Source organism: Lithobates pipiens, unplaced genomic scaffold, assembly GCF_037356315.1.
Source record: "Lithobates pipiens isolate NorthernLeopardFrog02 unplaced genomic scaffold, aLitPip1_a1.2 Scaffold_27, whole genome shotgun sequence".
NCBI classification, from domain to species: Eukaryota; Metazoa; Chordata; class Amphibia; order Anura; family Ranidae; genus Lithobates; species Lithobates pipiens.
Window position 1 is genome coordinate 4,308,627 of NW_027507788.1, and position 23,995 is coordinate 4,332,621.

The following is a 23,995-nucleotide window of genomic DNA, read 5'->3' on the forward strand; positions in this document are numbered from 1 at the left end:
GTGAGTCCAACGTCATCTGCCAGGGTGACCTGCCTGTATACCTGTCCTGCTGGTCTCTTGTGTCTCTTAAACCCTTTGCTCCTCCCATGAACTTCCTATTTAAGCCATGCCTTTGCACTTCCTGTTTGCCAGATTATTGTGCTCTCTCCAGCCAATATCTTGCTCTCGTTATTCCTGTTGCTATCCGTATCTACACCAGCACTTGTTACTAACTTTGGTTTGTTCCTCCTCTACGCTTCTGCATGATCCCTACCTGTTATATCAGCTACTGGACTCGCGGCTTGCTCACCTGGTGGGGCAATCTTGTGGACCCCAAACTGGTACTAACAAGCAGCAAAACCCATCTCCGCCATCAGGAGCTCTGATGAATACCGGATAGTGCTTAGACCGCACCCTCGGGTGAGTCCAACGTCATCTGCCAGGGTGACCTGCCTGTATACCTGTCCTGCTGGTCTCTTGTGTCTCTTAAACCCTTTGCTCCTCCCATGAACTTCCTATTTAAGCCATGCCTTTGCACTTCCTGTTTGCCAGATTATTGTGCTCTCTCCAGCCAATATCTTGCTCTCGTTATTCCTGTTGCTATCCGTATCTACACCAGCACTTGTTACTAACTTTGGTTTGTTCCTCCTCTACGCTTCTGCATGATCCCTACCTGTTATATCAGCTACTGGACTCGCGGCTTGCTCACCTGGTGGGGCAATCTTGTGGACCCCAAACTGGTACTAACAAGCAGCAAAACCCATCTCCGCCATCAGGAGCTCTGATGAATACCGGATAGTGCTTAGACCGCACCCTCGGGTGAGTCCAACGTCATCTGCCAGGGTGACCTGCCTGTATACCTGTCCTGCTGGTCTCTTGTGTCTCTTAAACCCTTTGCTCCTCCCATGAACTTCCTATTTAAGCCATGCCTTTGCACTTCCTGTTTGCCAGATTATTGTGCTCTCTCCAGCCAATATCTTGCTCTCGCTGTTCCTGTTGCTATCCGTATCTACACCAGCACTTGTTACTAACTTTGGTTTGTTCCTCCTCTACGCTTCTGCATGATCCCTACCTTGGTATATCAGCTACTGGACCCGCTGCTTGCTCACCTGGTGGGGCAATCTTGTGGACCACAAACTGGTACTAACAAGCAGCAAAACCCATCTCCGCCATCAGGAGCTCTGATGAATACCGGTTAGTGCTTAGAACGCACCCTCGGGTGAGCCCAACGTCAACGTCTGCCAGGGTGACCTGCCTGTATACCTGTCCTGCTGGTCAATGGGAGCCTCTCTCCTGCTATAGCTACTGGTCTCCAAGCCTGAACCCTGACCGTGACAGTGGCATTACCAGTTACATGGTGAGCAGGGGTGGACTGACAACTCATGGGACCCCCCGGGCAATAGGAGATTATGGAGCCCCCAGGCAATCAGAGATTATGGGGCCCACAGGCAATCAGAGATTATGGGGCCACACAGTATACAATCACACAGTATACACAGACATGTTTCTATTGGCTGAGAAGGTACTGGAGAGGTGGGGCAGCTATAATATCGGGATTTTTAGACCAAAAGGATAGCGGTAAGGGACATTTTAGAGACAGATGTAAATAAAACACAGATTTTTTACATATTGTCCCTGGTTTTACTGAGGTTGGCAACCCTGATGGGGCCCCCTAGTGGCCTGGGGCCCTCGGGCAGTGCCCGAGTGGCCGAATGGTCAGTCCGCCCCTGATGGTGAGTCTGGTTAAAAAAAAAAAGACACAAGTCCATCTAGTTCAGATTAAGGAATACATTATATGGACAAAATGTATGCAGACTCTCCTCCAAAGGACTCAGCTCAGGTGTCTGCAGCGAACGGTACTGTTAATGCTACAGTACGACACCGTAGGCAATTGTGCACATTCAACCTTGGGGTATCATTTTGGGGAGGACCCTTTTCTGTGCCACCATGACTGTGCCCCGATATACAAAGCCAGCTCCATAAAGACATGATGTGACCAGTTTGCTGTGGAGGAACTCGAGTGTCCTGTACAGAGTCCTGACCTCAGGCCTACTGAACACCTAATTGGAACCCCAATTTGAAGCCAGATGTCCTCATGCAACATCAGTACCTGATCTCAACATTTTCTTTTGGATGCCAGGGGCTCTAGCCCCTCCCCTGCACTTCCAGACTCATTGCAACAGTCTTGGAAAGGTCCTGTTCGGTTCCAGCATGATTGTACAAAAAGCCAGCTTCATAAAGACATGGTTTGACCAGTTTGGTGTGTGTAGGAACTTGAGTGGCATGCACAGAGCCCTGACCTCATCCCTACTGTGCATCTTTGTGATGAATTGGAACACTGATCACGCAAAGTCTATTTTTTTTGCCACCCAATGTGAGGCCCAACATGTAAGCCGGGACTTCTCACCCAACATCATTACCTGACCTCACAGATAAGACAGATTCTCAGACACCCTTTAATATCTTGTGGAAAGTCTTCCCAGAAGAGTGGAGGATGTTATAGTCACATAGGGGGCAATTCCATATTAATGGCTTTGGGGAGAGGGGGGCAACTCCATAAAGACATTGTGTGACCAGTTTGGTGTGGAGGAAGTCAAGTGGCCTGCACAGAGCCCTGACATCATTGTGAGCCAAGTATTTTTCTATTTTTTTTTTGGTGCCCAATGTGAGGCCTGGTCTTCTCATCCAACATTAGTACTTGACCTTACAAATGGGCAAAAATTCCCACAGACACCATCCAAAATCTTGTGGAAAGCCTTCCCAGAAGAGTGGAGGATGTGAAAGTCATAAAGGGGGGAAACTTCATATTAATGGCCTAGGGGGCGTGTAGCAACTCCATAATGGCCATGGTTTTGGAATAGGTGTCCAATAAGCTCATATAGGTGTAATGGGTGGAGGAACTATAGTGTCCTGCACAGAGCCCTGACCTCAACCCTACCGAACACCTTTGGGGTGAATGGAAACCCCAATTTGAAGCCAGTTGTCCTCATCCACCTGACCTATCAAAACACTCTTCTGGCTGACAAATGCCTACATACTCTCCAAAATCTTGTTGAAAGCCTTCCCAGAAGAGTGGAGGATGGGAAAGTCGTAAAGGGGGAAACTTCATATTAATGGCCTAGGGGGCGTGTAGCAACTCTATAATGGCCATGGTTTTGGAATAGATGTCCAATAAGCTGATATGGGAACTATAGTGTCCTGCACAGAGCCCTGACCTCAACCCTACTGAACACCTTTGGGGTGAATGGAAACCCCAATTTGAAGCCAGTTGTCCTCATCCACCTGACCTAACAAAAGGCTCTTCTGGCTGACAAATGCCTACATACTCTCCAAAATCTTGTTGAAAGCCTTCCCAGAAAAGTGGAAGATGCAAAAGTCATGAAGGGGAAAACTTCATATTAATGGCCTAGGGGGCGTGTAGCAACTCCATAATGGCCATGGTTTTGGAATAGATGTCCAATAAGCTCATATAGGTGTAATGGGTGGAGGAACTATAGTGTCCTGCACAGAGCCCTGACCTCAACCCTACTGAACACTTTGGGGTGAATGGAAACCCCAATTTGAAGCCAGTTGTCCTCATCCAACATCATCTGACCTAACAAAAGGCTCTTCTGGCTGACAATTGCCTGCATACTCTACAAAATCTTGTTGAAAGCCTTCCCAGAAGAGGGTAGACAGAGCCACAAAGGACGGGTGGCAACTTCATAATAAACCCAATTATTATATTATTAATCCCTACTAGGAGCATCCGAGGTCTACTAATATATGGCACCGAATATGGAACATCACTTCATCTGCTGAGAGATGTCCTCTCAAGGTGACAAATCACTGGAAGGGTGCCCCATATCTTTAATTGGTTCTCTTTCCTAATCCCAAAATAAACAAAAGAACTGTAGATATAAGACTTTTTTCTTTTTTTTATATATATATATATATACGGTGCTTTGCAAAAGTATTCGCCCCCCTTGAACTTTTCAACCTTTTGCCACATTTCAGGCTTCAAACATAAAGATATAACATTTTTATTTTTTGTGAAGAATCACCAACAAGTGGGACACAATTGTGAAGTGGAACGAAATCTATTGGATATTTTAAACTTTTTTAGCAAATAAAAAACTGAAAAGTGGTGCGTGCAAAATTATTCGGCGCCTTTACTTTCAGTGCAGCAAACTCACTCCAGAAGTTCAGCGAGGATCTCTGAATGATCCAATGTTGTCCTAAATGACTGATGGTGATAAATAGAATCCCCCTGTGTGTAATCAAGTCTCTGTATAAATGCACCTGCTCTGTGATAGTCTCAGGGTTCTGTTGAAAGCGCAGAGAGCATCATGAAGACCAAGGAACACACCAGGCAGGTCCGTAATACTGTTGTGGAGAAGTTTAAAGCCGAATTTGGATACAAAAAGATTTCCCAAGCTTTAAACATCCCAAGGAGCACTGTGCAAGCCATCATTTTGAAATGGAAGGAGTATCAGACCACTGCAAATCTACCAAGACCTGGCCGTCCCTCTAAACTTTCAGCTCAGACAAGGAGAAGACTGATCAGAGATGCAGCCAAGAGGCCCATGATCACTCTGGATGAACTGCAGAGAACTACAGCTGAGGTGGGAGAGTCTGTCCATAGGACAACAATCAGTCGTACACTGCACAAATCTGCCCTTTATGGAAGAGTGGCAAGAAGAAAGCCATTTCTCAAAGATATCCATAAAAAGTCTCGTCTAAAGTTTGCCACAAGCCACCTGGGAGACACACCAAACATGTGGAAGAAGGTGCTCTGGTCACATGAAACCAAAATCCAACTTTTTACCCACAATGCAAAACGATATGTTTGGCGTAAAAGCAACACAGCTCATCACCCTCAACACACCATCCCCACTGTCACACATGGTGGTGGCAGCATCATGGTTTGGGCCTGCTTTTCTTCAGCAGGGACAGGGAAGATGGTTAAAATTGAGGGGAAGATGGATGCAGCCAAATACAGGACCATTCTGGATGAAAACCTGCTGGAGTCTGCAAAGGACCTGAAACTGGGACGGAGATTTATCTTCCAACAAGACAATGATCCCAAACATACAGCAAAATCTACAAAGGAATGGTTCACAAATAAACGTATCCAGGTGTTAGAATGGCCAAGTCAAAGTCCAGACCTGAATCCAATCGAGAATCTGTGGAAAGAGCTGAAAACTGCTGTTCACAAACGCTCTCCATCCAACCTCACTGAGCTCCAGCTGTTTTGCAAGGAAGAATGGGCAAGAATTTCAGTCTCTCGATGTGCAAAACTGATAGAGACACCCCAAGCGACTTGCAGCTGTAATCGCAGCAAAAGGTGGCTCTACAAAGGATTAACGCAAGGGGGCCGAATCATTTTGCACGCCCCACTTTTCATTTTTTTATTAGTTAAAAAAGGTTTTAAAAATCCAATAGATTTCGTTCCACTTCACAATTGTGTCCCACTTGTTGGTGATTCTTCACAAAAAATAAACATTTTATATCTTTATGTTTGAAGCCTGAAATGTGGCAAAAGGTTGAAAAGTTCAAGGGGGGTGAATACTTTCGCAAGGCACTGTAAATCATGGTGGCGTCACCATAAAAGCTGTGGGGCCGTACTGTGAAACCCAAACGTGGCACTGAAAGAAGTATGGCGGCCGTTTTGTCTCCTGAGCCCCTCCTATGGATGTTCAGCCGATCTCTCTTGTTTCGAAAAGAGTGAGATCAATGACACGGAACTTCAACAAATGTTTTTGGTATTTTTAGACACCACAGACAAAATAAAAACAGAAATACTTTGTACGAGAACATTTGTAGCTATCTACACGAAACACGAAACACGGACCTACTTTAACAGCTGTGGCTTCCCACGCATAATCTGGCAAAAAAAAAGGCGAAAATACATTCCACAATTTTTTTTTTTTTTTTTTTTAGGGGTTCTCCAATATGCACAAAATGTTCAGATGAATACTGAGATCAGGAATGCAACTTTCTTTAACTCCAATTTTCTTTTGGCGTATAATGCCACCAAAAGCACGATGGAGGATCAAAATGGAAGTTGCAGAACATCTTCAACCTGCCTTTTTATAATGGAAACACCAAAAAGGGTCCGCTAGATGGGTCATCTATGGTACTGTCTGCTGTTTCCTTTCCGCTGTTAACTACTGAAGGGGATGGAGTAGAATGGGAGGTATCTAAAAGGCCAAAATCCTAAATGTTAATCTGGTGCCAATTGCATTACATTTTTTTATTTATTTTTTTTATTTCATGTTTTTATGCTGTTTTTAACCACTTTCAGCCCCCCGGACCATTATGCTGGCCAAAGATTAGACCACTATTTTGCGATTCGGCGCTGCGTCTCTTTAACTGACAATTGCGCGGTCGTGGCGACGTGGCTCCCAAACAAAATTGACGTCCTTTTTTTCCCACAAATTGAGCTTTCTTTTGGTGGTATTTGATCACCTCTGCGGTTTTTATTTTTTGCACTATAAACAAAAATAGAGCGACAATTTTGAAAAAAAAAACACATTCTTTTTTACTTTTTGTTATAATAAATATCCCCCAAAAATATATAAAAAAAACATTTTTTTCCCTCAGTTTAGGCCGATACGTATTCTTCTACATATTTTTGGTAAAAAAAAAAAAAAAATCGCAATAAGCGATTATTGATTGGTTTGCGCAAAAGTTATAGCGTTTACAAAATAGGGGATAGTTTTAAGGCATTTTTATTAATAATTTTTTTTTTTTACTAGTAATGGCGGCGATCAGCGATTTTTTATTGTGACTGCGGCATTGTGGGGGACACATCGGACATTTTTGACACATTTTTGGGACCATTGTCATTTATACAGCAATCAGTGCTATATAAATGCAGTGATTCCTGTGTAAATGACACTGGGGGTTAGTATTTAGATGAGGGTGTGTATCTATCACAGGGTGGTGTCTGTGGATATACTAAAAGGTCAGAACAACCGATTGCCACGTCCTAGTTTATTTTTTTTAGGGAGTTTCTCTTGCCTAAAAAGTCCAATTGAACCTACACTTTTCTTTGAGGTCTTTTGTGTGAAGGTTCCTCCAATTTTTTTTTTTTTCCCCTTCCCTAACTCCCTAAAAAAAATTTTCTCCTTTATTGTAGGGGGTTAAGTGCTCCTAGGGGCGTGGGGGGCTGGGCTTTAATTTAGCGAACACTGATCTCTGCTCCAATCACATGGAGCAGAAATCAGCATCACTAGTTGCTAGGCAGAACGGGGAGATGCTGTCTACAACGGCATTTCCTCGTTCAGCCGCCCCCCCGTGAGACGATCGCCGGTATGCCCAGCGGCGATCAAGTCTGCGGGACCCGCGACCGTACTCACGGGGGGTCCCGACCAGCACGCGATGGCAGGGCGGCAAATTTAAAGGGACGTACAGGTACACCCCTTTGCCTGCCTGTGCCATTCTGCCGACGTACATCGGCGTGCGCCGGTTTCGGGAACCGGTTAATATCTTCATCAAATCCTAAAGATCAACTGTAGCCAAAGCTTTTATTTAATTGTTGATGTTTCATGGCAAATTTTATTGTCTATTTCTCAGCTGGGCAGATTTCACTTGGCTTCTTATCATGGAAATGAAAAAGGATTCACGAAGCACTATGGGTTTTCTACAGCAAGTAAAGCAGATGCTGTTTTCTTTCAAACTCTTTCTCTCTCTTAAAGGGTACGCTAAACTGGTTTGGGGCCAATTACATTACTTTTTTTTTTTTTTTTGTATTATTATTCATGTTTTTAAGCTGTTTTATATGTTTTTTAATATCTTTATCAAACCTTTGTTTTCCAAATAAACATCCAACTTCTAGCCAAAACCTTTTTTTTTATTTCATTGTTGATGTTTCGTGCCAAATTTTATTGTCCATTTCCCAGCTGGGCAGGTTTCCCATCGCTTCTTTTCATGACCATGAAACGGGATTTACAAATGGGTTTTCCACAGCAACTAAAGCAGAGGCTGTTTTCTTTCAGACTCTCTCTCTCTCTCTGATGCACATTTCCTATGGAGCCATCCAAATAGGCAGGCAAGGAGGGGGGGGGGGTTACTTTTCCAAATCATTTTTACATGTGCTTTTCATTTTTATCTTTGAATTAGAAGAGCAAACTAATCATTTTCCTAAGAAAAGATGTCCGAATTTCAGCTCTCGGACACAAAACTTCTCAGCATCGGGAATGTCTCTCCCTCGGAATGTTTCTATGAGATCAGAACCTTCATCACAGTTGTCAGGAGATCGGAGTATAGCTTCCAGCCGCTCTCTCCACCCCCCCCAGGATTATATCGGAGAGGTTCAGGCAATACTTATGCATGTTTAATTAAACACTGAATAATCAGTAAATTAATCAAATCTCCATAAATTAGTTTAAAGGTTCTGCTAATACAAAATATTAGCCAAAACACACTACAGAGGGTGTAATTGTGCCACTGAATACATAAATAATCACCTAAATGTCTACATTCAGAGGATACTGGAAATAACGGTGCCGGTGGAGACGTTTAGATCAGTGGCCCCCAAACTGTGGCCCTTTGCTTGCTTTTATCTGGTCTTTGGGACAGTATTTCATCCGTTTATACCAACGATGGGGCACAATTCCTCCAAATGACACCAATGATGGGGCACAATTCATCCAACTGACACCAATCATGGGGCACAATTCCTCCAAATGACACCAATGATGGGGCACAATTCATCTAACTGACACCAATGATGGGGCACTATTCCTCCCAGTGACACCAATGATGGGCATAATTCCTCTCAGTGACACTAGTGATGGGGCATAATGCCTCCCAGTGACACCAAAGATGGGGCATAATTCCTCCCAGTGACACCAATGACGGGGCACAATTCCTCCCAGTGACACCAATGACGGGGCACAATTCCTCCCAATGACACCAATGACGGAGCACAATTCGTCCCAGTGACACCAATGATGGGCATAATTGCTCCCAGTGACACCAATGATGGGCATAATTGCTCCCAGTGACACCAGTGAAGGGGCAAAATTCCTCTCAATGACACCAATGACGGGGCACAATTCCTCCCAGTGACACCAATGATGGGGCATAATTCCTCCCAGTGACACCAATGATGGTTCACAATTCCTTCCAGTGACACCAATGACGGGGCACAATTCCTCCCAATGACACCAATGACGGAGCACAATTCCTCCCAGTGACACCAATGATGGGCATAATTGCTCCCAGTGACACCAGTGAAGGGGCAACATTCCTCTCAATGACACCAATGATGGGTCATAATTCCTCCCAGTGACACCAATGATGGGGCACAATTCCCTCCAGTGACAACAATGATGGAGTACAATTCCTTCTAGTGACACCAATGATAGGGCACTATTTCTCCCAGTGACACCAACAATGGGGCACATATCCTCCTACAGATATGGGCGTTTTTCCTCCTACTGGTACCAAAGATGAGGATTATTCCCATGGATATTAGCAAATTTTCTGCTCCCACTGGCCACAGTCCCCCCCCCCCCCCCCCCCACCTAAAGTCTGAAGGACAGTAAATTGTCCCTTTGTTTAGAAAGTTTGGAGACCCTGGTGTAGATGATTAGACAGCCACCAGTGGGTACTTGGATAAACCGAGAGGATAAAAAGAGGTGCATAATGCAATGAAGCTGATAAGGAGCCCTAAAGACCTACTACAAAATGCTTGAAGGCCATTCAAAGTTCTTGAAATAGAAGTCGAAGGCCGTGAACACTGATGCCCTTTGACCACCAGCGGAAAGTTCTGTAGGAGTCACCGGAAGGCTCTGAAAATCCCTTTTATAGTCCTGTAGAGTGAAGGTGAAAGTGAGTAAAATTTCGTTAAATGGCAAAAAAAAAATTTGGTAAAGGACCTTGAATTTTAGTTTAGAAGGTTCCAAAGACCAGCCAGGGCCTTGAAGATCAGCCAAAGGTGCTTTAGAATGGTTTAGTGTGCTTTAGAGACCAGTTAGAAGGCCTTGAAGAGGTTTTGAATGCTGGCTTATGCCGCGTACACACGATCAAACAGTCGGGTGGAAAAGTCCGGCAAACTCAAGTCCGCCGGACAACGCCCCCTCCCCCCCCCCCCCCTCGTGTGTAGCCTCCGGCGGACTTTTTTGACCCGAAAGTACGGCGGACTTAGAAAGTAGTTTTGCACTCCAATCTTCCCGCCTGGAGAAAAGTCCGCTCATTTCGAGCGGGTCTCCAGGTAGGCGGGGCCAGCGACTTCTCCTTCTCCACCTGGTATGGACTTAAAGGGGAACCCCAACGCCGAATAAAATCGCGTGGGGGTTCCCCCCAGGTCCACATCAGACCCTTGTCCGAGCACGCTACCCGGCCGGCCAGGAAAGGGGGGGACGAGCGAGCGCCCCCACCCTCCTGAGCCGTACCAGGCCGCGTGCCCTCAACATGGGGGGTGCCAAAGCACCTTGTCCCCATGTTGATGAGGACAAGGGCCTCTTCCCGACAACACTGGCCGTTGGTTGTCAGGGGTCTGCGGGCGGGGGGCTTATCGGAATCCGAAGCATGCGACGAGTCAACATCTGAAGAGAAGAAGAGAAGAACAGAAGGCCAGAAAGCGGCGGCGATGACAGCGGCGACAGAAGACCGGGCCACCGCCTGTAAAAGAGCTATAAGAAGACGCGGTGGCCCGGCAGAAGAACCGAAGAGGGGGACAAGACCCCAGAAGAGGGGGACAAGACCCCCGAAGTCGGAAGAAGAGGGCGGCGTCGAGGAAGAAAGCCGGGCTCCTCCGCTAGCAAAAGAGCTACAAGAAGATAGCGGAGGAGTCCGGCGAGAAGACCCCCGAAGACGGAAGACCCCCGGAGCTGTGCAATAAACTATTTTTACCCTGTGTTGTGTTTTTTTTTTTTGTACTTTTTTTCACAGGTGAATGGGTAGGGGTACATTGTACCCCATACTCATTCACATAGGGTGGGGGGCCGGTATCCGGGGGCCCCCTTATTAAAGGGGGCTCCAGGATTCCGATAAGCCCCCCACCCGCAGACCCCCCGACAACCAACGCCCAGGGTTGTTGGGAAGAGGCCCTTGTCCTCATCAACATGGGGACAAGGTGCTTTGGCGGTGGGGGGGCCGCGCGGCCCCCCTTCCCCAAGGCACCCCCCCATGTTGAGGGCACACAGCCTGGTAAGGCTAAGGAGGGGGGGGGCGCTCGCTGGAAGGTTTGGAAGACCAGTTGGATCAGCTGAAGGCATCAACTAGCTAGAAGGCCCTATAACTAGTTGAAAGGTCTTGGATGTCATCAAAAGCAGAAAATAAGACCATGGAGACCAATTAGAATCACTGAGAACTAACCAAGGAGTCAACTAGACCAAAAACCCAAATACTATAAAAATCTGGATGTTAGGTTGGGTCAGTGTGTTCCCTGCTATGCAAATGATCCATAAACAACCACCTACTGCATTTTTTACTGGAAATATTTATTTTTATTGGCCATTTTTAGCCATCAGTTGGGCAGAATTAAGTCATGGAAACCCTCCTGAGTCTTCATAGGAGCCCCGATCAATATGAGCAGGGATTATCAGGGCCTGTCGAGCCAGCATGAGGCTAGGAGTCCTCCTGAGGAAGTCATGGAAACCCTCCTGAGTCTTCATAGGAGCTCCGATCAATATGAGCAGGGATTATCAGGGCCTGGCGAGCCAGCATGAGGCTAGGAGTCCTCCTGAGGAAGTCATGGAAACCCTCCTGAGTCTTCATAGGAGCTCCGATCAATATGAGCAGGGATTATCAGGGCCTGGCGAGCCAGCATGAGGCTAGGAGTCCTCCTGCGGAAGTCATGGAAACCCTCCTGAGTCTTCATAGGAGCTCCGATCAATATGAGCAGGGATTATCAGGGCCTGGCGAGCCAGCATAAGGCTAGGAGTCCTCCTGAGGAAGTCATGGAAACCCTCCTGAGTCTTCATAGGAGCTCCGATCAATATGAGCAGGGATTATCAGGGCCTGGCGAGCCAGCATGAGGCTAGGAGTCCTCCTGAGGAAGCCTCCCCCGCTGGACTAATTGCTGCTCGCTCGTTGACTAATTAATGGAGATGCTTGAAAATTCGGGTTAACCGTTGGAGAGGATTTCTGCCACTGGCATTTGTGTTTTGGAATTCTGAGATTAAACCGATAATAACTTAATCACGCAATATAAATCGCACAGAACAGCTGTGCAGACAGTTCGCCCTCTCATGGTGTGGGCAGCCCGTCACTCCGAAGGGTCACCAAAGGGGAGTGTGACCACAGATGTCTCTGACACAGCAATAAATTCATTGGCTTTATGCCTTCAGAGTCTCCATAGAGAATGAAACAGTCCGGCATTGCTTTCCTAGTCAAGGGCCCTTCGGGTTCTGCGCCCGTCTCACTATAATCAAAATTGTTTTACAGACTGGTCCACTTTTATGAAAAGAAAACTACTGCAGGAAATCTCCCCATTGTGGGAGGGGCAGAGACACAAACTACTGCAGGGAAATCTCCCCATTGTGGGAGGGGCAGAGACACAAACTACTGCAGGAAATCTCCCCATTGTGGGAGGGGCAGAGACACAAACTACTGCAGGGAAATCTCCCCATTGTGGGAGGGGCAGAGACACCCAACGACTACAGGAAATCCCCCCATTGTGGGAGGGGCAGAGACACCAACGACTACAGGAAATCCCCCCATTGTGGGAGGGGCAGAGACACAAACTACTGCAGGAAATCTCTCCATTGTGGGAGGGGCAGAGATGCAAACTACTGCAGGGAAATCTCCCCATTGTGGGAGGGGCAGAGACACCAACGACTACAGGAAATCCCCCCATTGTGGGAGGGGTAGTGAGACACAAACTAATGCAGGGAAATCTCCCCAGTGTGGGAGGAGCAGAGACACAAACTACTGCAGGGAAATCTCCCCATTGTGGGAGGGGCAGAGACACCAACGACTACAGGAAATCCCCCCATTGTGGGAGGGGCAGAGACACAAACTACTGCAGGAAATCTCTCCATTGTGGGAGGGGCAGAGATGCAAACTACTGCAGGGAAATCTCCCCATTGTGGGAGGGGCAGAGACACCAACGACTACAGGAAATCCCCCCATTGTGGGAGGGGTAGTGAGACACAAACTAATGCAGGGAAATCTCCCCATTGTGGGAGGAGCAGAGACACCAACAACTGCAGGAAATCCCCCCATTGTGGGAGGGGCAGAGACACAAACTAATGCAGGGAAATCCCCCCATTGTGGGAGGGGCAGAGACACAAACTACTGCAGGGAATCTCCCCATTGTGGGAGGGGCAGAGACACAAACGAATGCAGGAAAATCTCCCCAAGTTCTGGCAGGTAATTCGATTCACTTGAACTTCAGATTTTGATGGAACCATCTATATTGGGAATACTATAAAACTACCATCATTTAAAGGAATTTTCTTACTACAATATTTACTTCTTCCCACAGTAACTGGCCAGACGCCAAGCGCTGCAAAAGATTAAGACAAAATGTTTTGGGATTAAAGCGCTCGTTGCTGGTCGGGGGGAGTTCTTTTTTTTCTCCATCGATTTTCGGCGCTGCAAATGAGATGCTAGGAAAGTCTTTAACCTGAGCTGTGTTGCCATGGCGACTAGGGATGTCTGTTTGGAAGTGAGAGTGCCCCATTTTCATGCCACACTGGGGGATCATGATGTACGGTATGAAGAACGACAGCGAAGTGGCGCCTAGAGAGTGCGGTTAACGTTGCAGAGGCACTCAAACAGCCCATGAACCCCCCCCCCCCCCCAGCCTGCTTTCCTGGAGGTAGGAAAATCAACACTGGGGATCCCAGGGTTAAAATTACCATTGCGCGTTGCTGTAGGAGCCATTACTTAACCCCTTCTGCACTGGAGACTAAAGCCATGGTCAGTCTGACTTTACCTGGTGTGTGATTTTAGCGGTCAGAGGAGTACACGGCGTCAGCTTTGAGTCCTTCGAGGAGAACGAGTGTTATTAAATGTGAATTATTAAAGGGACAAGATGTGTTTTACTGGAAGCACTTTTCATTAAATCATTCCAAACGAATGCGCGTCGCCTTTTGAAGGAAGACGATAAAACCGTAAATGACTTTATTAGGAAATTAATTTCTCTTTGGCGTTAATGGCAGCCCTGTGTGAAACGCGTAGCTTACCATGGCTAAGGTCAACCGCTTGTTGTTGTGCCCCTCCTGTAGCTTAAGTGCAAATCAGAATTCCTGAGCTGGGTCAGTGATTCACAAAATGCTGAAGCCAGAGACAGCCAAGCGCTGAACGTTTTTGAGGAGGAGGTCAGCAGAAGCAAACCTAGTACTTGACACTTTTCAGGCTTCTGAGTCCTTGGCCTTGCCCATTGGGAGTGCTGCCACCCCCACTGCTGGATTCTACATGCAGCTTGATGAGGGAAACTTTGCTGGAGTGGACAAGAGCCGACCCCGGAACTCTCAAGGGAATTCAGAAAGCCCAGGCTTATGGCTCTTTCATTCAAAACGATTACTGCTATATAAGCACAATAAAGTCCCATAGTCAATATAGAGCCTTATTCAAGGATTTCCCCATCATAACTGATATTAAACCAACCGAAAGACTCCTTTATCTTTCAACCTTTGGAGTTCCTGGCTCTGCACCCCTGCTGTGGCCATCTCATGGCATCTATGTTTCCGTCATGAGAGGTTTCCTTTGATGGAAACCAGTAATGAAGGAAGCCAACTGTCAACCATTCAGAGTTGAAGGCCACCATGGCCGGCCAAGGGCAGACAAGTCCCCACAAAGGATGCTGCAGGGGGGAGCTCTGCCTTCACTGTCACCTCCCAGGAGTCAGGCAAGAGTGGCTTCCATGGATGAACAATAGTTGGCCAGATAGATTCTCTCTGATGGGGTTGGTCAGACATATTCCCTCTGATAGCATTGGCTAGACAGATTCTCTTTGATAAGATTGGCCAGACAGATTCTTTCTGATAGGGTTGGCTAGACCAATTTTTTTCTGATAGGGTTAGCTAGACAGATTCTCTCTGATGGAGTTTGCCATAGAGATTCTCTCTGATGGGGTTGGCTACACAAATTGTTGGCTAGGCAGTTTGTTAGCTTTGGCCAGACAAATTCACTCTGATAGTGTTGGCTAGATGGGTTCTCTTTGTTAGCTTTGGCCAGACTGATTCAATGAGAGGGTTAGCTAGACAGATTCTTTCTGGTGGGGTTGGCCAGACAGATTATCTTTGATAGTGTTGGCTAGACAGGTTCTCTTATTTAGCTTTAGCCAGACATATTCTCATTGATAGTGTTGGCTAAGCAGGTTCTCTTTGCTGGTGTTGGCTTGACAGATTTTCTCTAAAAGGGTTGGCTAGACAAATTGTTGGCTAGGCGGGTTCTCTTTGTTAGCTTTGGCCAGACAGGTTCTCTCTGATAGTGTTGGCTAGACTAATTCTCTGCGAGGGTTAGCTATATAGATTCTCTCTGATGGGTTTGGCCAGATCTATTCTCTCTGATGGAGTTGGCTAGACAGATTCTCTCTGATAGGGTTGGCCAGACTGATTATCTTTGATAGTGTTGGCTAGACAGGTTCTCTTTGATAGCTTTAGCCAGAAAGATTCTCTTTGATAGGGTTGGCTAAGCAGGTTCTCTCTTATAGGGTTGGCTAAGCAGGTTCTCTCTTATAGGGTTGGCTAAGCAGGTTCTCTCTGACAGGGTTGGCTAAGCAGGTTCTCTCTGACAGGGTTGGCTAAGCAGGTTCTCTCTGACAGGGTTGGCTAAGCAGGTTCTCTCTGATAGGGTTGGCTAAGCAGGTTCTCACTGATAGGGTTGGCTAAGCAGGTTCTCTCTGATAGTGTTGGCTAAGCAGGTTCACTCTGGTAGGGTTGGCTAAGCAGGTTCTCTCTGATAGGGTTGGCTAAGCAGGTTCTCACTGATAGGGTTGGCTAAGCAGGTTCTCTCTGATGGGGTTGGCTAAGCAGGTTCTCTCTGATAGGGTTGGCTAAGCAGGTTCTCTCTGATAGGGTTGGCTAAGCAGGTTCTCTCTGATAGGGTTGGCTAAGCAGGTTCTCTCTGATAGGGTTGGCTAGACAGGTTCTCTTTGATAGCATTGGTCATAGAGCTTCTCCATGGTAGAGTTGGCTAGACAGGTTATCTATAATAGCAGTCTGAGGTCACGATCGACAATGACACAACATACCTGTGACTCCTGAACGTCGGCATTGTCGGTGATCTGTATCCGGCAGAGCGGGCTCTTCTCCTGGATAGAGCTGGGGTCGCTGGAGGTGTGGACTCTTGGCATGGGCTGGTGATCGGCGATCTGGCTGACGCTGTACGCCCGACGCTGGAAGCTGCAATCAGAGGCTGCAGGAGAAAAGGAGATGTTTGTTTTTTTTGATAAGTACAAGTTATTATCCACTACTCCATCCTTCCGGTTGGGGCCCAAGTGTTGTACAGTGATTGTGCTTCACCGTTCCTCTCGCTCAGTGCAAATCTAAGAATCTGGCTGGCTAAGCTTTTCTTAATTGTAGTTTAGTGGAGATGCTGATTGAACTGTTGGTTACATACATTGCCATTACAGGGGGGCGATTTAGGGGTGTGACCTATGACCGCCCCCGACCACCTACCCCCATCATGATCCCCAGACAGGTCTTCCTTAGCTTCCAGGAATTCCGTGCTGTGTTCTGATGGAAGTCCGCCATCTTGGTGACCCCTTGACCCGCTACTTCCAGACGAATCCTGTGACTGGAAGAAGACGGAACTTCCCGATTCCTGGGAGCGCATCATGCTGTATCTCCGCCGCTTGTCCTGCCGCGAGAAGAAGGTGGAAAACGAAATGACTGAATATCAGGATCATAAAGAAAATTCTCTCCTGGAGGTAAGAACCTTTGGAACGTGTGGAAGTTTATTATTATGATTTTGGTTACATTGTGTTTTAGATTTTGATTGATAAAGCTCAATGTGATTCGATTTGCATAGAACTTCATATGGTTACAACCCCCTTGTATTTGTCTTGTAGCCCTGAGGAAGGTCGCTGAGCTGCCAAAACGCGTCGGATGTCTTGTGTCTTGTATAAATTTACATCAGTATTACAATATTCTTATTTCCCTGGTCTGGCGCCCTCATTTAGATGTTTTAAACCTGGACCCCTTAGCTAAAGGGCACCCTGTTGGGGCTGAGAGCAACCTCAGCCAATACGCTCTGCTTGAATGTATGTGAACCAGGAATTATTGATGTGTCAAATCCAACGATCATTCATGTTCTAGGTTTTTATTTTATTATGTATTCCCATTATGAAGATTTACCCTCACTTCCTGTCCTGGTAAAAGGGTGTCATAAGGAAAGGAAGTAATGGGATACCTCTCCTATGAGGACACAGACAGCAAAAACTGAACAAAAAACTTGTTCCCACAATTGTTTTTTAAACCTTTTTCTAGACTCTGACCTGCTTCTATTCTGGAGATATTGAAGTGAACTTTAGCAGGGCACTTGCTGAAATCCTTCAGCATTAATGCTAAGTGGGAAGGGGTCTAGGAAGGACCCATCCATGCTGCAATTACAGCATAATCGTAGCCCCACCCATGCTTTAATTGCAGCCCCACCCAAGCTTTACTTGCAGTCCCACCAATGCTGTAATTGCAACCCCAACCATACTTTATTGCAGTCCCACCCATGCTTTAATTACAGTCCCACCCATGCTGTATTTGAAGCCCCAACCATGCTGTATTTTCAGCCCCACCATGCTTTAATAGCAGCCCCAACCATGCTGTATTTACAGCCCCAGCCCCCCCCCCCCCATGGGGGCATGCTTTAATTACAGCCCCACCCATGCTGTAATTGCAGCCCCACCCATGCTTTAATTGCAGCCTCACCCTTTCTGTAATTTCAGCCCCACCTATGCTTTAATTGTAGCCCCACCCATGCTGTATTTACAATCCCAGCCCCCCCATGGGGGCATGCTTTAATTGCAGCCCCACCCTTGCTGTAATTGCAGCCCCAATCATGCTGTAATTGCAGCCCCACCCATGTTTTAATTGCAGCCCCACACATTCAGTAATTGCAGCCCCACGCATGCTGTAATTGCAGCCCCAATTATGCTGTAATTGCAACCCCACCCATGCTTTAATCGCAGCCCCAACCATGCTGTATTTACAGCCCCACCCCCGTCATGGGGGCATGCTGTAATTGCAGCCCCACCCATGCTTTAATTGCAGCCCCACGCATGCTGTAATTGCAGCCCCAATTATGCTGTAATTGCAGCCCCACCCATGCTTTAATTGCAGCCCCACCCATGCTTTAATTGCAGCCCCACCCATGCTATAATCGCTGTCCCAATGTTGTACAATAGAACACTATATCCCCTGAATGTCCTTGGAATTGCTTCTCACACAGGGCAGGGATCAAACCCCCCCCCCCCCCCTGTGTGCTCTAAGTAGCCAGCAGATGCCTCCACCCACCATACTCCACCTATGACTGACATATCGCTTTTATCTAAGTAGAATGTCGGCATTTCTTACATAAGAAAAGACAATGGTATGAAATGGTATTAAGCCTCTCGTGGCCATTTTTCAGCTCCACCTTTACTCACGGTGCGCGGATTGGAGAGGTAGCGCGAGGTGTTGCACACAATGCCGTAGCCCACCAGCCGATCCCCCGGGAACAGGAAGCTGGAGCTGACCGGAGAGATGAGGACTTCGGTGCATTCTGGGAAAACCCATTCTACTGTGACGTCACTCAGAACCGGAGCCGTCGACTTCTTCAGGGACTGCAACATCTGCCGGACGGAGGAAAGAAACGTCAGATAACGGCACCGCCTGTCCCTGGAAATACTTCGGCCTTTTCACCTATTCTAGACTTCCCTGCTTCTGTTCTGTAGATACCGGAATTCGCCAGCCCAGGGCTGAAATCGTTCAACACGAATGCTAAGTGGGAGGGCGGGGCCTGACTTTATTGTAATCAATGTTACATTGTTACGCTTTCATCACCAGTTTGGAGTCTTCAGTTCTTGTGTTTTCTTTTACTCTGGGCGTGGCCTAATGTCGAATAATTATCTCCGGCGTTGCAACTTCCAACTCCACACATTTTTCTTCGAGGGATTCCGCAATTAAATGAAAGACGCAACTTTTCCCGTCTGATAACTCAATCAGTTCAAAGAAATACCCGTTGATCCTGCCAGAAATCTTGTGGGCTCATAACTTCCTGTGCTATTTCCAGTAGTCTTACCGGTCCTGCCCAGTTCAGCTCTGCGAACTACAAGACACCAGACACAGCCAATGGCTGATCGCTATAGGGCCCCTCTGCCAGTATCATATGATCAATGTGACCAATCACAGCAGATCACATGGCAATTGTAAACAATGATTGGCTTCCTGTTCATGCCATCCATTGTATACAATTGTGTTGCTAGCTGTGATTGGTCACAGTGATCACATGGTACAGACAGGGCCAATCACAGCCCATCTGTACCATGTGATTAGCTGTGGCCAAGCTAATCACAACAAAACAAACTGAATGAACTGGTTTTCTTTAGTAAAAAATGGTTGCTTATACCTATGAAATTCACCGGTATAAACAATCATAATGTGTAATAAAAATAAATAAATAAATCGTGATCACTTCCCCAGAAGTAGTACAGTGTTACTATGGTAACAATGTATTGCTCTGGTAACGACTTGTTTAAAAAAAATCCTAAAAAAATAAAAGAAAAAGAAATAATTATAAAAAAGATAAAAAGAAAAAAAAAATTGAAGAAATATATAATTTTTTTTAAAGTGTACATACTGTCACCGCCACACCCGTTATATGATGACGCTGTACTACACTGGTGACAGTATGTAAAAATTATAATAATATAATATACTATAATATATAATATATTATAATAATATTTTAATAATTGTGATTTTCTTTTTTTTTTTTTTATAATTTCTCCATTTTCCCCAAAAAATTGTGACAAAAAAATTACAACTTCAAAAAAATTGCCATGGCTCTTACGTAATACCTCAGACGGTCTACTTTCCAAAAAGAATTGATTTGGGGATATTTGTGGTGTCCTGGCATTTTTGGGCCTCAGGAAATTAGATAGTCCGTCAGTACATCAGAACTGATCGATTTTCAGATATTATATATCCCATAGAGTCAGGACTCCTTTCCTAAAGACTAAATAATATACACTGATTTGGGTTATTTCCACCAAAGAAATGTAGCAGAATACATTGTTAATTATAATTATGAAGAAGGATTATTTATTTGCAAAATTTTATAACATAAAGGAATAAAAATTAGCTTTTTCCCATTTTGTTTTTCTGTTCATTTAGCAAAAAAAATAAAAAAAAACCCAGTGGTGAGTAAATACCACCAGAAGAAAGCTCTATTTATGTGAAAAAAAATAATAACAAATTAATTTGTGTACAGTGATGCATGTGACCGCGCAATTGTCATTCAAAGTGTGACAGCGCTGAAAGCTGAAAATTGGCCTGGGCAGCAGAGGCGAGCCCGCTTCACATTCCAACGATGGTCGTCACCTCACCTTTGGCTGCAGCCTCTCCCCTTCCACCAAGAACTCGGCGCTCCCTTTGGACACGCTGGCCACGCCCTGTACCAGGCGGCGGCAGGCGTTCTGACCAATCCCGAAACTGTAACATCTATAGCACAAAAAAAAAAAAAACAGGAACACAACACAAAGGTAAAAACATAGAGGCACTTTTTATGTCATCTGGACTGGAGATTTCTAATTCCGTTTTTTTTTATTTTTATCATTTTTTAATTAGTGTGTCATTTGTTATTTAAATAATAATTATAATATTTATAATAATAATAATAATAATAATAATAATATATAATTATTAAATAAGAATAATTATAATATTTATAATAATAATAATATATAATTATTAAATAAGAATTATAATATTTATAATAATAATAATAATATATAATTATTAAATAAGAATTATTATAAGATTTATAATAATAGTAATAATATATAATTATGAAATAAGAATTATTATAAGATTTATAATAATATATAATTATTAAATAATAATTATAAGATTTATAATAATAATAATAATATATAATTATTAAATAATAATTATAAGATTTATAATAATAATAATAATAATATATAATTATTAAATAATAATTATTATAAGGTTTATAATAATTATAATAATAATAATAATAATAATAATAATAACATATAATTATTAAATAAAAATTAATTTAGTCATCCATTGAAGATTTATAATAATAATAATATATAATTATTAAATAAGAATAATTATACGATTTATAATAATAATAATAATAATATATAATTATTAAATAATAATTATTATAAGATGTATAATAATAATATATAATTATTAAATAATAATTATAATATTTATAATAATAATAATATATAATTATTAAATAATAATTATTATAAGATTTATAATAATAGTAATAATATATAATTATGAAATAAGAATTATTATAAGATTTATAATAATAATATATAATAATTAAATAATAATTATTATAAGAATTATAATAATAGTAATAATATATAATTATGAAATAATAATTATTATAAGATTTATAATGCTAATAATATATAATTATTAAATAAGAATTATTATAAGATTTATAATAATATATCATTATTAAATAAGAATTATAAGATTTATAATAATAATAATATATAATTATTAAATAATAATTATTATAAGATTTATAATAATTATAATAATAATAACATATAATTATTAAATAAAAAAATTTTTAGTCATCCATTGAATACCCACAAATAAGGCATTATTTATTCATGTTCAGAACCTTTGAAATTGTTATAGTAAAAACAAAGGACAAAGCCGTACTCCATAAAGTCTCACCATCAAGTTTAGCCAAAGCACATGGCTTATAACACAGTCCCCACCCTAAGCCACACCCCCCTGATGCGTTTCACTCTGATTGGGCTTATTTCTAGAGGTCTCTACAAATGAGCTCAGTCGGGGCAAAACGCGTCAACAGGACATGGCTCAGGTTTTGGACTGTGTTGTAAGTTATCAGGTGCAGAGGGGGGGCCGGAGGAACATGCTCAGGACTTGGTCTTTTCTTTGTGTCCACAGTGATTATCTATGGGTGTCACAAACCCCGCCCACCTTTCCCTCAAAGCCGCCTCCTATCATCTTACCGGGTGAAGGACGAATGGTGGCGGATCAGCTCGATGACTTTCCCCGTGTTGCTGACGGCACCGTCGGTGAGCAGGAAGAGGAGGCGCGGGTAACCCCGGCACACCGGCTGCCTTATGATCCAATTCAGCGGAGATAAAATGTTGGTCCCGCCCATGTCGGCCCGCAGCTTCTTAATGCTTTCGCAGGCGATGGCCAGACTTTCCTAGAAGAGAGAGAGAGAAAGATGAGGAAATCAAATATTTCCATCACACAAGAAGAGACTGGAACGTATTCATGTAAAAGTCATGTGAAAATCTCCAAATTGAGCCCAATTAGCCATTTTCCCGATATTTGCCCAAAGACAGCATGCCCTGTAGACAGCGGCGCACTGGGGCAGGCTGCAGATCGTGGCGATATGCCGCAAACGTCAGCTCCCGTACGCATGCGCGGGAGCGACGTCATCGCGGCTCCGGCGAATCACGGCGCCGGAGCCGTGAACATATAAGCACTTAATGTCTAAGTACACCCCTAAGTGAAAATCTCCAAATTGGGCCCCAATTAGCCATTTTCCCTCCCCCCCCCCCAGTGTCATGTGACTCGTTAGTGTTACAAGGTCTCAGGTGTGAATGGGGAGCAGGTGTGTTAAATTTGGTGTTATCGCTCTCACTCTCTCATACTGGTCACTGGAAGTCCAACATGGCACCTCATGGCAAAGAACTCTCTGAGGATCTGAAGATAAGAATTGTTGCTCTACATAAAGATGGTCTAGGCTATAAGAAGATTGTCAAGACCCTGAAACTGAGCTGCAGCACGGTGGCCAAGACCATACAGCGGTATAACAGGACAGGTTCCCCTCAGAACAGGCCTCGCCATGGTCCACCAAAGAAGTTGAGGTCACGTGCTCAGCGTCATATCCAGAGGTTGTCTTTGGGAAATAGACGTATGAGTGCTGCCAGCATTGCTGCAGAGGTTGTAGGGGGGGGGGGGGTCAGCCTGTCAGTGCTCAGACCATACGCCGCACACTGCATCAAATTGGTCCCAGAAGGAAGCCTCTTCTAAAGATGATGCACAAGAAAGACCACAAACAGTTTGCTGAAGACAAGCAGACTAAGGAGATGGATTACTGGAACCACGTCCTGTGCTCTGATGAGACCAAGATAAAGGTATTTGGTGTCAGATGGTGTCAGGCGTGTGTGGGGGCAACCAGGTGAGGAGGACAAAGACAAGTATGTCTTGTCTACAGTCAGGCATGGTGGTGGGAGTGTCATGGTCTGGGGCTGCATGAGTGCTGCCGGCACTGGGGGGCTACAGATCATTGAGGGGACCATGAATGCCAACATGTACTGTGACATACTGAAGCAGAGCATGATCCCCTCCCTTCAGAGACTGGGCCGCAGGGCAGTATTCCAACATGATAACCACCCCAAACACACCTCCAACACCACCACTGCCTTGCTAAAGAAGCTGAGGGTAAAGGTGATGGACTGGCCAAGCATGTCTCCAGACCTAAACCCTATTGATCATCTGTGGGACATCCTCAGAGGGAAGGTGGAGGAGGGGAAGGTCCCCAACATCCACCAGCTCCGTGATGTCATCATGGAGGAGGGGAAGAGGACTCCAGTGGTGACCTGTGAAGCTCTGCTGACCTCCATGCCCAAGAGGGTGAAGGCAGTGCTGGAAAATAATGGCGGCCACACAAAATATTGACACTTTGCGTCCAATTTGGACATTTTCACTTAGGGGGTGTACTGACTTTTGTTGCCAGCGGTTTAGACATTAATGGCTGTGTGTTGTGTTATTTTGAGGGGACAGGAAATTGACACTGTTATACAAGCTGTACACTCACTACTTTACATTGTAGACAAGTGTCATTTCTTCAGTGTTGTCACATGAAAAGAGAGAAGAAAAGATTTACAGAG

At 44.7% G+C, this 23,995-nt stretch overlaps 1 protein-coding gene across 1 annotated transcript in view; it reads right to left on the bottom strand.

The window, feature by feature from the left end:
* The window catches only part of VWA5B1 (von Willebrand factor A domain containing 5B1), a 129,616-nt gene that overhangs the window by 32,179 nt on the left and 73,442 nt on the right, over positions 1-23,995 (bottom strand). The window contains exons 10-14 of the mRNA XM_077456313.1: positions 22,097-22,299; positions 20,447-20,561; positions 18,506-18,691; positions 16,545-16,725; positions 16,118-16,281 (exon numbers count right to left, since the gene is read on the bottom strand). Coding sequence (XP_077312439.1) covers positions 16,118-16,281; positions 16,545-16,725; positions 18,506-18,691; positions 20,447-20,561; positions 22,097-22,299 — 849 coding nt within the window. The remainder of the gene's footprint in view (positions 1-16,117; positions 16,282-16,544; positions 16,726-18,505; positions 18,692-20,446; positions 20,562-22,096; positions 22,300-23,995) is intronic.